General features: G+C 44.9%; 1 protein-coding gene across 2 annotated transcripts; it reads left to right on the forward strand.

Annotated features, from left to right (window-relative positions):
- Positions 1-339: 339 nt before the first annotated feature.
- Positions 340-10,893, forward strand: AMER2 (APC membrane recruitment protein 2). Of its 2 annotated transcripts, none has more exons than XM_030477767.1 (2): positions 340-1,421; positions 1,596-10,893. In XM_030477767.1, exons 1-2 carry the CDS (start codon positions 599-601, stop codon positions 2,462-2,464), a joined length of 1,692 nt encoding a protein of 563 aa, XP_030333627.1. In that variant the 5' UTR covers positions 340-598; the 3' UTR covers positions 2,465-10,893. The 2 variants fall into 2 exon arrangements, with proteins under 2 accessions (XP_030333627.1, XP_030333626.1); XM_030477766.1 differs by having other exon boundaries at positions 496-2,499; positions 2,703-10,893.
- Positions 10,894-15,970: the final 5,077 nt, after the last annotated feature.

Below are 15,970 nucleotides of genomic sequence, written 5' to 3' on the forward strand. Positions count from 1 at the left end.
GCAAAGTTGGCATCCTTTGCCTCTGCCCCTAGGGGTATGTACCTCCCGGGTTCGGTGTGGGTGTCCCGTGCCTCTACCCATGCGTCCCTGCCGTGTGGTGCACTGACACCTGCACACCGTGCGCCCCCCCGCCCTCCACTGCCCCCCGCTTTCTCTCGGCGCTGCTGGCGCTTCGCAGCGCTTCACATCGCGAGGTGCCCAGCGCGGAGCTCTCCCCGCGCACCTGAGAGGGGAGGCAGCAGGCGGCGGGCCGGGCTGCAGCGGGGCTGCCCCCGGCGCCGAGCGCAGGCCGTGCCCGCTTGGGGCGGGCGGAGCGGCGGCGGGGGCTCGGTTATGTAAGGCCTGCGGGAGGGCGGCGGCGGGGCTCTGCGGCGGCGCAGGTTGGTTCGGGGTGGGCGCCGGCGGCCGCCTGGCGCAGGCCCGCGGCGGAGGGAGAGCGGCTTATCGACATCCCACCCCTCCTCCGGGTTGCCATGGAGACGGGCGGGCGGCGGCGGCGGCGGCGGGGCTGTCAGTGAGGGATCGCACAGGGCACCGGGGCGGCGGCGGCGGCGCAGGGGAGGCCGCGGCAGCGGCAGCGGCGGCGGCAGCGGCAGACATGGACTCGCAGTGCGACTGTGCCGAGCCTCCGGCCGCCGAGCAGCCGTCGGGGAGGATTAACAAAACCGCCTTCAAACTGTTCAAGAGGAGGAAGTCCGGGGGCACCATGCCGAGCATCTTCGGGGTGAGGAGCAAAGGCGGGGAGGGGAAGGGCGCCGGCAAACCGGGGATGGTGCGGAGCCGGACGCACGACGGCTTGGCCGACGCCGTGCTGGAGAGCAGCAGCAAGAAGGAGGAACCGGGCGGCGGCGACCCGCAGAGCCGGGAGGCGCAGAGCCGGCCGGGCGGCAGCCTCGGCGTGTCCGCCGGCAGCTCGGTGGCCAAGTCGCACAGCTTCTTCTCCCTGCTGCGGAAGAACGGCAGGCCGGAGAACGGCAAGGCGGAGAGCGCGGAGCAGCGGGCTGGCGGCAGACAAAAGAAGGGGCTCAAAGGCATCTTCAGCAGCATGCGATGGCACAAAAAGGACAAAAACGGAAAGGAGGAGAGGGGGGAAACCTCGGAGATCCAGTCCGGCCTTATTATGCCGGGGTCTCTGACTGCCAGCTTAGAGTGCATCAAAGAGGAGACGCCAAAACCTTTGTCTGAAACTCCGGGCAGCGCAGGAGACACGGGGCTGGACGCGCCGCGGGAGAAGCGCAGCGGGGAGGCACTCGCCGCGGCCCAGGAGGCGGCTGGGGCGGGCAGTGGGGAGTTGCGGGACAGCAGCCCCCCGGCCCGGGAGGACCCGGCCGCGGCTGGAAGGCGACCCGAGGAGCTCTGCCACGAGCGACCGGACCCGGGCGCCGGAGAGGTTGGGACTGCGAAGGATGCGGCCATAACAGGTGACATTCCAATAACGACTATCCCCCCTGTTGAACCTCACTGTGATAGCGGTCAAGAGACGGCAGCCGCCCCTGACCCTTCCTCTGTTGATCCACCCTCAGAGCAATCGATTGATCGTATTTGTTTGATGTTTGCTGACGTGACTTCACTGAAAAGCTTTGACTCTCTTACAGGCTGCGGAGATATTATTGCGGACCATGAGGAGGATGTGGGCAGCGGGAGTGGCGGCTGCGAGAAGAGCATCCCCGGGGCTGGCAAGCTGGGTGCCTCCAAGAAGCACCCCACCATGGTGGCCTACCAGGGAGGAGGGGAGGAGATGGCCAGCCCAGACCAGGTGGATGACACTTGCCTGCAGGAGTTCTGGGACATGCTGTCACAGACAGAGGAGACCCCAACAGGAGGTGGAGGTGCAGGAGGGACAAAGAAGTCCGAGGGGTTGAAGGAGAACCGAGGTGCTGAGGGGGCCCAGAACAGGGCGGTGGGGAAACGTGGTGGTCTTCACCAGATCCCCATTCACCTCAACCATAAAGAGGAGCAGAAGGGCAGGGAGAAGGAGCAGCACGAAGGTGTCCCAAACAGCGATGAGGGCTACTGGGATTCCACCACCCCTGGTCCTGAGGAAGATAGTTCCACAAGCATCCAGAAGGAGACTATCCCCAGGGACAGCTACAGTGGGGATGCTCTCTATGACCTCTGTGCTGAGCCGGATGAGAACCCACCAGCAGGGCCTACAGATGAAGAGGTCACCTGTGTGCCACGCTCCAAGCCTGTGTCTCCAATAACAACCACACTGAAAACACCCTCAAGCACAGTGAAGGACTCCAAGATACCGATCAGCATCAAACACCTTTCGTCGCATTCTGCCAGCCATGGAGCAGATGCCAGTAACAGCCATCATGTCGCACACCATCACCTGGCCAAAAGCGAGATGCACAGAACAAAAATCCCGGTCTCTAAAGTACTGGTACGGCGGGTCAGTAACAGGGGCTTAGCAGGGACAACAGTGAAAGCTGCCACGTACCATGACAGTGCCAAAAAGTAGTCGAATAAGAGGTGGAAACAAAGATGGACAGCGAGGTGGGTGTGTGAAAGCCTGCGTAGGAGACCACAGATAATGAATTAGTTTTGCATCACCTTGAAGAAAGGCGCTAAAAGGCTTACTTCACTGTACTCCACGGGCGTGCACTTCTGAATCCCTTCTTATGAGACTGTATGGTTGAATATAAAAAGTCGACTTCTTTTTGAGCACTTTTTTTTACATTTGTATCTTTTTTCTGCAGCACTAAACACTGGGGAGGTTCATTTTTACATGCCTTTTTGGACGCAGGACTTGGATTATGAGCCTGATCCTTCCTCACGTGAAGCAGTACCGTGAGTTCTTCAAGAGTACAGTTACAAAAGGAGCGACACGAGAGGTTCTCCAATACACTTATCTGTTAATCGTTTCTGGGGGAGGAGTGGAAGGTGGGTGCCTGGCTCCCAGAATTACATTTGCTCTACAAGATGTTGGAAAAAATGCCAAGCAAAAAACCAACCAACCTAACAGGTATTTTACCTGCTGTAGGAAGGAGAGCACTGCTCAGCAGCAGACTTGATTGACTTGTGTGCAGTAGATAACTAAAGGAGTTAAGTGGACTTGTCTAACAGGAAAACATATTTTTGTTCGTCTGTCTGTCTGGTTGGTTTTGATCTGGTCTGATGTAAATGGGTAACAGAGACACCTGGCGTAGGTTCAGATGTTTACATCGATACTTGTCCGATAACACATACAATCAGGTTCAGGGAAACATTTTACTAAATGCCAATATATACACACTGTTCACATTTATACCGTAACTTGCTCACCATGTGTAAATATATACATATTTTAGCAGATTTACTCAATGCTACAGATTTTTATATAAAAAAAAAAATCACCTGTCTGTATTATCTAGAGTTTAAGCAAGAGTTAGTTTTTATAGGTAGATAATTTTACAGTTCTAAAATGATAGAACTTTGTGTAAGTACCTTAAATTAGAGCAAACCTCTGTTTTGTATGAGCTCATACATCCCCAGATAAGTAAATCTGAAGTGCTGATTTTATTCCAGTGGCACATTCCATGGGTCAGAGCTGAGGTTCTGCCAACACTGCCACTGCAAACCTCTATTTTCAGGGGTTTGGACAAAGTTGCTCTGGGCTTAAACCTTACAGAGAAGGAACCCAGGAGAGAAACATGTTTTTTAATTATTATTTTTTAAAATATATAAAATTAGTTTTTGACTATTTAAAGAAAGTTTGGGTTCTCGTTGCTTTTTATTTTCATTCTTAATAATGTCAGAATAATTTTACTTTAAGAGAGAAAAAGAAATATGGTAAGATAGTGACACATAAAATGGTCTGATGAGCTTAGATCTTAAGAGAAATGTATTAATGGCCAGGACATTTTTGAATAGTGGCTACTGTACATGGGCATTGACAACATTTCAAAGAAATTTATTAAGGTTTTAATGTGCCTGAGGACATATTTTTATGATACACTGAAAAAGCTCCAAAATCACTGAAGTCTAAAGGTAAATATTATGTATTTACAAAATATTTTGATATAAGTATTTAATCATCAGACCACAGTTAATATAAAATATATGGTCCAGTGTATCTGAAAAATAATATACATTTTTAAAATATACATGTCTATATTATGCAGAGAATCCTAAATTCACATAATTGAAGCTAATGGGTCTGATCTTACATAGCAGTTGGTTTTATTGTCTCTTAAACTGAAAGGGAAAAAAAGGAAAATAAATATACAGAATATACATTTGAAGGATATTAAGGTTATAGATAAACCATAAAAAGCTAGGAAATACCATAGTAAGAATTGTATATATGTATATGTGTGGTTCACTGGGGAAATGACCTTCTAGTCACAAGGGTAAAATTGGCATCTAGTTCTGAAATGATTGCAGAGTTTAATACTGAGCTGCAATGCCCCAGTGAATTGGGAGAAAGTGTTTTCCTGACCAGTCCCTGTTTTCATGGTTTGAGTAAGAACCTTAATAGACTTCAAAGAAGGTTATTTTATATGTTTTCTTTCTAATGTGTATGTGTGTGGTTTTCTATATGCCTACTCACACAGGCGTGTTGTACATATGCATGTGTAGTCAGGATGCACCTCCTCCTGGGTTACGTGCAGTGGGGCGAAGGCACGCACCTGCGCACATCGGCACTCGTGAACATAGCCACGCGTGCACGCTCCCGCGCACAGGCGGAGGGCATGTGCTGTAGATCTGTCTCCAGACACGCTGGCAGTGATTTCCTTTGCCTGAGAAAGGGATTTGCATTTGGCCTGGCTCTGCTTGTGCATTTTAGGGAGTTAAAGCTGAAATACCCTCAAAAGGATGAATGTACAGAACATGGAATATTATCCCAGTCCTCAGACCTAAACCTAACATTCCTTTTTCTGTTCTTTTGTTTTCATTTGACTGTAAGGGACACATCTTTCCTTGCATGACAACTCTGCAGGAAAATCACAGTTCCCCATTTTGTTGTATTGTGCAGAGAGATTTTACAGGGTACTGAAAGTTGAGAGGGAGGGAGGATGTGGTGAGCTTGGGGTAGCACCATAGAAACTGGAAGCACTGAGTACAGGTAGCAGGAGTGGTGCATCTTTAAAACTGCTTGAAGATACCAGCTGCCATCTCTACAGGACCTGTGTGTGGCAAATTATTCATCAGCAGCATTTTGTTTGCATTGTGGCATGTCTGTATTGAGGAACCAATAGAGTGACACTAGACTAGCTCCCTCTCACGTAATGACTAACATGAATCATCATTAAAATGCTTTGGCTTCCCCCTCATTTTTCTCTCTCCTTTTGTTTTCTGCCCCATTTTCCCTCCGTCCTCTGCATGCTGGTGGGCAGCTTCCTCCTCGATGTGGTGCGGAGCGGAGCGGGGAGCCCTGGGCTGGCTGGGAGCGCAGGGTGGGAGGGCGGCCTTGATGCTTGCCCAAGCCAGGTACTCTCCAGTCCCACTCCCAGGCTTTCTATGGCATACCCAATGTAAGTACACTTTGCAGGTCTCTTGGCGGTTCGTTCGGCTGCTTGCTATGTATATATTTTAAGGACAATCATATCCTTAAAAGGAGAATGGGAAAGTAGCTTGTAGTAAGGCGTCAGTGTTATGAATCGTTGCGACATACTGACGTTGATTCAGGGTAATGGTTGTGTGAGAGTAAAAATACAATTTAATGCTCAAATTAACTTTGTATTTATAAAACTCACTTTTGTCTTTAAGCCATCTGTGTTTTTTATTTCAAAAGGTGATAGAAAATTTAATATTTACTAGGGCTTACAATTTTCATACAAATATATTTGTATAGCTCCACACAATGCCTAAAACAATCATTGGGAGGAGGTTCAAAGGCTTCCTTTAGACCTATATTTAATTCCTGCAAGATCCCTGCAAAATACTGTGAGATGCCTAAGAACAAACAGTTAATGGCTTGCTGGATTTAAAGGCTGAAACATAAAGAGGTAATAGTCCTGAGGCATTCTGTGGTTGTTTGCATTCCTATTTATGTTATCCTGTTCAAGCATATATTTTCCTTGCCTTTGGTAGGTATCAAGGTAGAAATGGTGTTCTGAGTCCCAAAGATAACATTCCCAATGCTGTTGTTGTTTTGATTCTCTTAAAGAGTACTTTTCTTTGTTTTGTTTGTTATTTTGTGGTCTCAATGATGCTTTGTAATTATCAGCTTGTATGTCATTGATAAAGGATTTTATAGATCAGGACTTGGCATTTAGTTATATGTACTCTTTGCACTTTCAGGTCACTACTGGTAAACTTTGTATGTTCTTAGGGTTTTTTTCTATATATTGCGTAGTGTTTTATAGCTATCTACAGTGATTTCAGTGGTATACATTCCTGTTCTATATATCAGCACAAAAGATTTCCTTTCAATTGCATGAAGTGATGTTTTTGTGGACTTCTTTTGTCATGATAGAAGTTAAGTTTCCTGTACTATATGTGTGGCCTGCAACAGACATAAAGGGTCTTATTTTCCCTGTGGTGCATATGCATTTTGCTCTTGCCAGTAATAGGACTCAAACACACATAGTAGCTTTCAGAAGAAATTCCATGATTAGGATAAGAAAACTATGTTCAGTCTTGTTCCATCAATCACCAGCATTCCCTTCATCCACTGTGAATATCCTCACCACCATTCAGGGTAGTAGAGGACTGAATTTTAAAATTTACATGCATAGATATACACTATGAAAATTAATTCACTGATTATTTTTTAATGAGTCTAACTGAATTATTTATCTAAGCTAAGCGAATATTGCACCAAAGTCTTCAAAACGTATGATACAGATGGCATTTTCAGTAAGATGCTGTAAGTGCAGATGAGCCAAATTAACAGGCTTTGCTTAGCAAAGCAAAACCTTGTTGTTTCTCAAATTTGTAGTACTGAGCCTGCAGATCAAAGGGAACCATTGATTCTGCTACATGACCATACTCTGAGTTGTTTTTTTTTCCTGCTCTAATGGACTACTTTCAGAAAGGCCTTTTCAGCACGATAATGGTATGAAAGAGACAGTTCACAGTAACAATAGCCACTTGCAAGGCAGATGGTTATCTAACAGCCACAATGGGGGACTCTAAGCAAGGTGGCCTGAAAATGTATTTTCACAGTTATTGATATGAAAGGCTGAGGCTTCTGTCTCGGAAGAACAAATTGACACCGACTCAGAGAGATGCAGAGATGAGTCTTGGCAGAGTTTACACGTGACAGCTTTTGCAGGGTTGGTTTTTTTGTTATTGTTTTGGCTTTTCCCTTTTTTTTTTGCCTTTGCCTTGTTGATGTTTTCATCACGATGATATAACCCCACGTGTCCAAGCAGAATTGCACAACAACTGACTCGTCTGAGATTCAATGCATCTGTCAGTTGTCTTCAGTGGCCTGGGACTGGTTCCCACTGACCATCCCTCTCTTCCCTTGAGGGGTTGGATTTCCTTGTCACGAGTCCCGGTGCTGTTCACTGTGAGTGGGAGGTATCTGAATCTGTCTTGCTGTTTGTGTTCAGGGGACAGTTCATTTTTAATTTGGCTCACAGGAATTTTTAGCTCATCATGAGCTCACATCTTGTCTTCCTTCTGAGCATCTTGGCTAGGAATGGTCAGCATTCATTTGGTGTTTTCTAGGTCCATTTCACATAGAGAGAAATGGAAGAACTTATCATATGCAAAGGAATAAGAGCTATAAACACTCAAGCCACGTCCTGGGGGCCTTTATTCCTGCAAAAGCAGGTTGTTAAAGTTCTTCTCGCCTTAGAGGGCTTCTCTATCCAAAACAGTGAGTACTGTAGCCTGGGACCCCCCTTTTTTTTTCCCTCTCTGTCTCTCATTCCCTCTCAGCCATACTGCAGTTGCTTGGGAAACTGAGATTTTTGATCTAGCCTTCCAGCACTAAAATAAAGGAGCTGCTGCCAGTGTGTTCTTCAGGAGGTCCTTGCTTCTGCTTCTTGGTCTTGAAAAAATTAATTCACCTTCAGAACAAGCTGCTAAGATATTTAAAATGGAGATCTCTGCTCTGTGGTCTCATACATGCAGATGAGGATGTTGAGTGATATTTTGCATAGAGTGGATTATATCTCTCCACTTTCCTGTTGTGGACAGTTTAGCAAAACTAGCAGGGAAGCATATCACTCTTGTAGGAAAGCTCAGATGCTGTTTGTTATGGAAACTGTGCCCAGATTTTCTTTATCTTTGTTAAGAACTGCTTTTCTTTTTCCTTTCTGTACGTATTTAAATAACTAGAACCAAAGTTGGTTATGTACTTCACAGGGCAAGGAGTTTAAACTGCCAGGCTGAAAGGCTTCTTGTAGCAATGGCTAAAAGAAGATTGCTTTGCCTACTTTAACATCACATCTAAGCAATGCTCTGCAATAGAAGCTAATCCAGCTATGGCTGGCTGCAAAATTAGAAAACTGGCATTTGCCAACATGACAATCTCTTTCCAAGGTCCTGTTCTGCTGCAGCAGAGCTTCCACTGACTCCAGTAAGAACTGGCGAAGGTCCTTAATCCCTTCACCTTAAGGAAATAGGAAGTATTTCTTAAGTCTTCCTTTTTTTTAAAGATGAACATTATTCAGGTGATTGTGCAGTCTTTTATATTACTAGAATAGTATTTTCACTGATCTGAATGCAAAACATGTCTTTCCATTGTTTTTCCATCTAAAAAGCAGCCACTCCTGCACATAACTCCAGTGCTCAGCATGTTTAAACTACAGCTAACACAATCACTGCTTCCTTAACTTAACTTGTGATGGCAAAACCAGGACCAGATCCTTCCCAGAGCGCTAACCCCCCTGCTTATTATGTTGTTGTTCATGTCTTTCGATATGGTAGCTAATGATGCCTCCCTTTAATTATTACATAGCCACATTTTAAATCTGGTTTTAGGGAGAACAGTATGTAGGGACTGAATGGTAAAATTTTTAACAGGATTTTATTATTTTGGATGATATTCCATCAGAACAGTTGCTATTTCAGTATCAGGTTGTTTCCATGGGCTTTTTCTGCAGATGCATTGGAAGCTTTGAACATAATGTGCTCATAAAAGAAAACTTGCTGCATCTGCTTTGAATTAAGCCTGACCTTAAAATGTAAAAGCTACACATCTGGTGATGTTTCTTGGCTGGTGGCAGCAAAGGGGAAGAAGGTCTGCCCCAACTCACCTGCACGCCATGGACTGGGGGAGCAAGGCAGTGTCACTGGGACAATATGGTATCTGCCAGGTGGGACAGCAGCAGGGGAAGCCAGGGTGGTGGTGCTGTGCTGGGGTGGGAAGGTTGATAGGCTGGCTGGGAGATGGGATGAAAGCAAGGGCTGGACTGCTGGTCCTGTGGAGAAAGAGAGTTAAACATATGCCTATAAAATCTGGCTCTTTTTTTCTTGCATTGATGCTAATATTACTGTGTTACACTAAGTTAGGAGCCAGACTATGTGAGTCTGCATGTACTGAAGCCAGTTCTTCTGCTGGTGGACTTCAATGTGACTGAGCAGTGCCCAGTGCCTTCACTTCTGAACGTAGTTGTAGCACAGAGGCTTCCACAAATCCACCGTAGTCCAGCACTGACCCATGGCCTCTCAGTGCTCTTCCATCCTCATTTTGCCAGAGGGATGCGAAGACCCAAGCCCTTGGCAGGGTGCTGGGCACTGGCTGCACCTTTGCAGCCCAAGGACAAGTAGAGATAGAGTATAAGATGCACTGTGCAGTAGCACCGCCAAGTCCTAGGTAGAGTGCAAGTAACTTTCTGCAGCATGTGTCTTGATAAAATCAATGTTCTCCTGCTTTTCAAAAGAAGGAGCAAGACTAAAGCCATTGCCTTTGTGTAAAATTGAAATTGTGTAAAAATCCTCTGCCATGGGGCAGATTTCAACAGCTGAGCAATATTTCAGTCCACCAGTATTCCCTTGGAAATCAGTGGACCTATTAGTGGTGTTGATTGTTATTAAGTGAAGATCCCATGATTTGGCCCCATCTGAATTTTCCTTGCTGTGTTTGTCAGCCGAGACTGTCTCAGAAAAGCTCTAGTGTTGAGGCTTGTACCCCTGTGAAATGCGGGAGGAGGAATGGATGTGGTTGGTGGAAAATACAGATTCAGTAAGTCCAGGAGACACGGCATGGCTTCAGTCTTTTACTGCAGCCCAGCTCTGCTTAAATATCATGATATGCTTGAGGAAAATGTAGCAGGGACTGCTCCACACTGCCTCTGACAGAACAATGCTCTTGGGGTTTCCTGTGTGCTGAAAGGGACAGATGTGTCCTATTAAAAGTCACTTAACCTGTTTCTGTAAGAGGTGTTACAGCTGACAGATCACTGTTAATTACAATTTTCCCTCCTATTTTTTTGTGTCAGCAACCTCCAGTAAGGTAGCATATGACCTATTCAAGATAATGAGTGAGTAAAGCCAGAACTCCCTGCTCTTCTTACCTGAACAGTTTGTTAATCTGGTGAGTCTGTGTGCACCAACTTTCTTTTAGTGAAAGCTCATAGTGCTGCGGGGGGTGTTTCTGTAACAGACTGTTAGATACACTCTGCTCCTTTCCACCTCTACAAACTTTGATGAGTATGTGTCTTCTCAAATCACTGTATTCTTCACCTACTTACAACCTGACTGATAGCAATAGATGTCTTTCTTCCCTGGCAGTTCACAAGGATATACTAATCAGTGTTTATTATATTTTTAATTCTGTAAATATTTATTTTGGTACTCTGTGTATTTATTGGCACTAATTCTGGTGTTTGCTTATGTGTCATTGTAAATGTTGATGGTTTCAATAGTCTTGCTTCTAATGAATGTAAGGAACTCAGACTAACTGCACTTTTCTTCCATTCAAAAATCTTACAGTGAAAAATATTCCCACTGTCATATTATGTGTTATAATGAATACAGTTAATAAAATCAGTTGTCACTTTTCATTGATGAACGTGAAGGTTACTTTTTGATGTTCAAGCTAGAGATAGAGGCAGTCTAGTCAGTGCACTGGAAAATACTAGGCTTTTGAAAGCAAGACATTAGGGAATTATGTCTTCAAAATAGCATAAAAGAGAATACTTGGTCATGTGTGCGCTTTTATTTTTATGTAGAAATGCCTTCAGCAGTTTTAGTATTAACATCATAGAATAACTAGAATAAATTTATTACTTAGAGGAGGGCTTTTATAAATGAGAGGTTTGGTCTTCTGGTCTCCTGTTTCACCAGCATGTCCTATTTTGGTTTTTTATTATTATTTTCTTTAAATCAATTAGATAATGGAAATGGACCGAGTTTAATTCTGTTTTTCAAATCAGCTTTACATCCTGGTTCTCCTGATTGGGCAGCCAGCAGGGAAGTTGGTTCTCTTGGCACAAATTGACTTTGGAGTTGCAGTTTTGGCGTGACAGCTGGAAAATGCAGTCTGCTGAAAGCTGCATTTCTCATTTTTAAAACTGGGACTTGATTGCTGTGACTATGAAGTTACATTTATTAGAACATCTGTTTTGCAACTTTATTTAAAATTCTTGCATTTAGAAGATGCATAAAGCATTTGCACCAGTCTAGTTTTAATCCTTATTTATTTCACTTAGCCAAGTAGCACTGCATTGCTAAGGGTTGTCCCGTGTTACTACTTGTCCATGGAAGGTACTCAACCAGCCAGAATAAGAACTGGAATAAAATCTTCTCAGAGGTTTTTAAGGAACAGCAAAGCAAAAGGTCTGAAAAACTCATAAGGAGCAGGACATGGTGACACAGTACAAAGCGATCCTATGGTCACAAAAGCGTAACTCTTTTTTCCAATAGCTGGAATGAGGCTGAAGAAGAGTTTTCCCAGTGATTTAATGCACAAGCAATTTTACATTCAGGCCTTCTCAGCCTATGTTCCTTATAGCACATTCATGTCTTTTATTCTATGCAGCTGCTTCTCTTCTGGAAGCAGAAGAGTTGTGGTTTAAATTATTCCCTGCTGCAGAAAATTGCCTAGTGATCACCTTGCTTGTGTTCATGTATAGCTACTGGGATTTTTTGGGGCAGAGGCATTGCAATGAAGTGCAGGGCAAAAGGACAGCAATCTCATGAATCTTGGTAACTGTAGATATGTGTGGTGCAGCTGTTAACACCTTCCACAAAACCAGGCTACAGCAGTCTGGCAGATCCGCTGTGAAAGGAAGAATTGAGAAGTCTCCTGAAACCAAGAGACTTGGCCCAAACATTCTTTTTGAAATCAAGACGAAGAGGCTGAGTTTCTAATATAGGGCTAGAAGTCCCTTCCCAATTAAAACCAAGACTGGTCATTCCTGACAGTACATCTCTATGGCCACCTTACTGGAAAAGTGTTTGCAATGGGAGTGATGACCTGGAAATCTCCCTGTGACCCATCCATTGAAGATGAATGTTCCATCCAATTTGCAAACCTATCAAGCAAGAAACGGAAGAGAATATTCTTGACTCCTAATAATTGGTAAGGAATATTGGCAGGACTAAGGGACCAGTCAACTGACTATGAGTGAGTACTAGTTTCATTTTAAATCCTTTCCCTTGAATCATGGTATTTTACCCTTTCAAAGTGATCGTACAGGAGTTATTTACTAGGAGCTCACACTGAGCAGACGCCTGCTCCTACCTACCACATTGCACATCTGCTTCCAATTAAAGCCATTCCACAATGCCCTGAGGGGGATAGGAAGGAGGTTCAAAGGTTCTGCAAAGGATTATTTCAGCAGCCATGGATGCTGCTATGGCAGCTGAGGACGAAGAACCTGCTTCATCTCTAATGACACCCCTTTTGCTCTGCAAAGATCCTTAGCTCAGATATTTCCTACTGGGAACAGGGGGTGTCCTGTTCTGACTAATGAAGGAGACTTGCCCTTGACCAATATGTGTCTTTTTTCCAGCTTAAGAAAAATGAATATTTTTAAAACGATACAGATGGAGTCCCACAGCTACTATTCTGAACAGGACAAGACAAATGCAAGGATTCTGTTGAAGTACAACTACAACTCCCCACAGCTACTCCAAAGACTAATAAATGACCCATGCTGATACTGCATCCTTATGTAAAGACCCTTCATAGAGCAGCTTTATGGAGCCACATGAATCCCAGGTGAGATGACCTGGAGCCAAGGGCCACCACTCAAGGGGAGGGAGGGCTTGTGCCTGCCGACAAAGCTCTCGCCCAGACCAGGGAGGTGTGAGTCCCTCTTCCACAGCTTCCTTTCCTGATTTACAGAAGGCTGCAGGTACCACATTGTAAAGTCTGATCCAAAGTCAGCTGAACCTAGCTGTGGTGTTGCTCAGAACTGTGATCTGAGGTTTTCTGATAGAATTTCACTATCGCTCAAGCACCTGCACCAAGCAGGCTCAAAAGTGTCTCGTGGCTGAGCCTACACTCCTGTGTGTCATGGTGGGAGTCATGGAGAGGCTCTGTTCCACCCCTGCCCACTTCCATTTGTTCACCTGTAAAGATGAAGACAACCTAATTTTGCAACAAAATAGGCTTAAGTAAATAAATATAAATGTGTCTTAATAATTATGAGTAGTGAAAAACCTGCTCTTGATTATGGCTGTGAAGATACTGGCCACAATCTAAAGTGGACATGAAAAACCATCTGTTCTACTAAAATGACGTAGAGGATCAGAAAAAAAAAAAAAAAATGATGGTAACAAAAATCAAGTGATTGTTCTGAGTATTTCCTTTTTATTATGATTATGTGTCTTTGAGTTTCTACCCTTCACATGCTGCACAAATAGATTTTGTTTACTGACTGATAACAAATCAAACAAGAATGCAGCTCTTTTAGGGAAGAAATCACTCCTGCTACTCTTTTGCTTATAGAAGCCTTTTTTTTCCCCCATGTTAACAAATTAAGCTTTTTGATCCTTCCAATTAGACCATAACCAGTCATTATCATGCCAGATTTAGGGTCTGATTATGCAGCTGCTGTGTCTGAACAACTTCATTCAAATCAGTAAGAAATGCTCATATACAGAAATGGTGCTTGCATTCTTTGCAGAGCTGCCTATTTCTGCTTTCTCAGGGGTGAGATGTTGAATTTGCCCATATTTTTATCTTTTTTTTTTTTCCTAGAGTCTGATAGAAAACCTCATAAATCTGCAAGTTTTTTGAAAAAACAGTTGGACCAGATTACACAGTTAACGTGTCTATGCTGGATCTTAATTCTCTCTCAAGATGTAACATGTATTCAGATCAATTTAAAATCAATGACTGTATCGGAAAACAAAACAGGCATCAGAGCGCAAGCATAAAGGCAAATGTCAGCCCCTGGATCGGAAACGACCGAGACCCTCAATCCAAGCGATGAAACCTTACATTTCTGCCTCAGTGCAGGCAAACACACAGCACTATTTATAGCACAGCCTTTTACTACCCTTCTGTTAGAATAGGCTTCATCGGAGGATTTACATGACTAACCAAAAGCAAAAGCCTTTTGTACTTCGTTTCCATAAGAGAAGGCCAGTGTGAAGCTGGTGTTCACTAGGCTGAATTACAGAAAATATCAGTTACTAAAAAACCAGTTACTAATTCAAAGGCATCTGTTACCATGGCATAGGTTTCCTCTTCACTCTTCATGCCCCAGATTTAGCACCAGTGATGTGAGCTTAGTGAAAGCTCAAAAAGAACGGTTCTTACCTCTGAAAAATAAAATGCATAGTCAAGAAAGACCACATGTTTTCATGGCAACTAAGGAGTAAAGGGTTAAGACCTAGGGGATGGCTCTGAACCAATAAACCACACAAAAGACTCCTATTAGCAAATCAAGAGCCCAATGTGCTCCCATTTCATTTCCCCCCTTGTATCTTCAATTAAACCCTCTGGGCCACAAAGTTACTTTTCCTGCCAAGGACAATAATCAGCATGAGGTGATTATTTTAGATTCTGCTACATACCCTGAAGTCTGGTGCAAATGAAAACCAACTCTCCCATCACCCTCTGACCCGATTTGGAGGGCAGGGCAGGCCCATCACCTAGTCCCCATCCTTTCATCCTGCTGTGCCAGCTGCGAGCACCCAGGCTTTCCCCAGAGATGCCACTTTCTCACAGATGCGCGCCTCTTCCTGCCTTCCAGATGGCAGCAGGCTTCTTACCAAGCTCCCTGATTTCCTTTCCCCCCTTGGGATTTCATTTCAGTGTTACCTTGTCACATCTGTTTTTCTCCAGTTGGATGATGTGCAGGAGCATGCAATGTAATGCTTCTTCAGGAGGTTACCAACCTGCAACTCACGTAGCTGTTGCAGACCTCCCTGCTCCAGAAACGCCCCCATGCAGTGAGGATGACTAATGCTCTGCTGTGCCAGTGACAGCCCCTGCCCAAGCTGCAAAGCAGAGGTAAGGACCACTTTGTGGAGGTTTACAGGCTGCTTGTTTCCTTGTCTTGTTGTGCATCACTGCACTTACTCTTTCTTCCCTAGGGCTTTTCTGCAGGGCTTCTTGAGGCTCCCTGGCACTGTTACAGGGCTGTTTAACATAGCTCAGGAAGGAGGAGAACGGCTGCAGAACAGGGCAGGGAATTGGAGTCAGGCTGTGATATCGTTTCACAGATATCCTCTGTGACCTTCAATGCAAAATTCCACCTCTTTGCTTTTTCCACCTCTAAATGGGGATTGTGATCCTTCTGCGGGGAAGGTTTCATGTGACTAAATCCTTCAAATTTTACCTCACTGCCTGCGGTTTGGGAAGTGGGTAGGGGCATGGTACAATGGTAGCACTCTCTCATTCCCCCCGTCCTGCCCAGATTGACCAGGTGCAGATGTGGCCATAGCCTGAATGAGAAGAGGGGAGAAACCCCCCTATTTCCCATATTTTTTGCATGGGATGGCAGTGGTAAATATCCACGGTGAGGATTTGGCTGAAGAGAGGCAATGGAGATGCCTTTTCCTCCTGCTGGCTATGGTACTGGTGTGGAAGGGCATCAAGGGGAATCGGCAGCATTGTGGAGCAGTGGGAGAAGGGTGTTATAGTCCTTCCTCAGCTGAAGCCTCATGATGGGAACCCTTCCCTGCC

The sequence above is a fragment of the Strigops habroptila genome, chromosome 2 (assembly GCF_004027225.2).
Source record: "Strigops habroptila isolate Jane chromosome 2, bStrHab1.2.pri, whole genome shotgun sequence".
NCBI lineage: Eukaryota > Metazoa > Chordata > Aves > Psittaciformes > Psittacidae > Strigops > Strigops habroptila.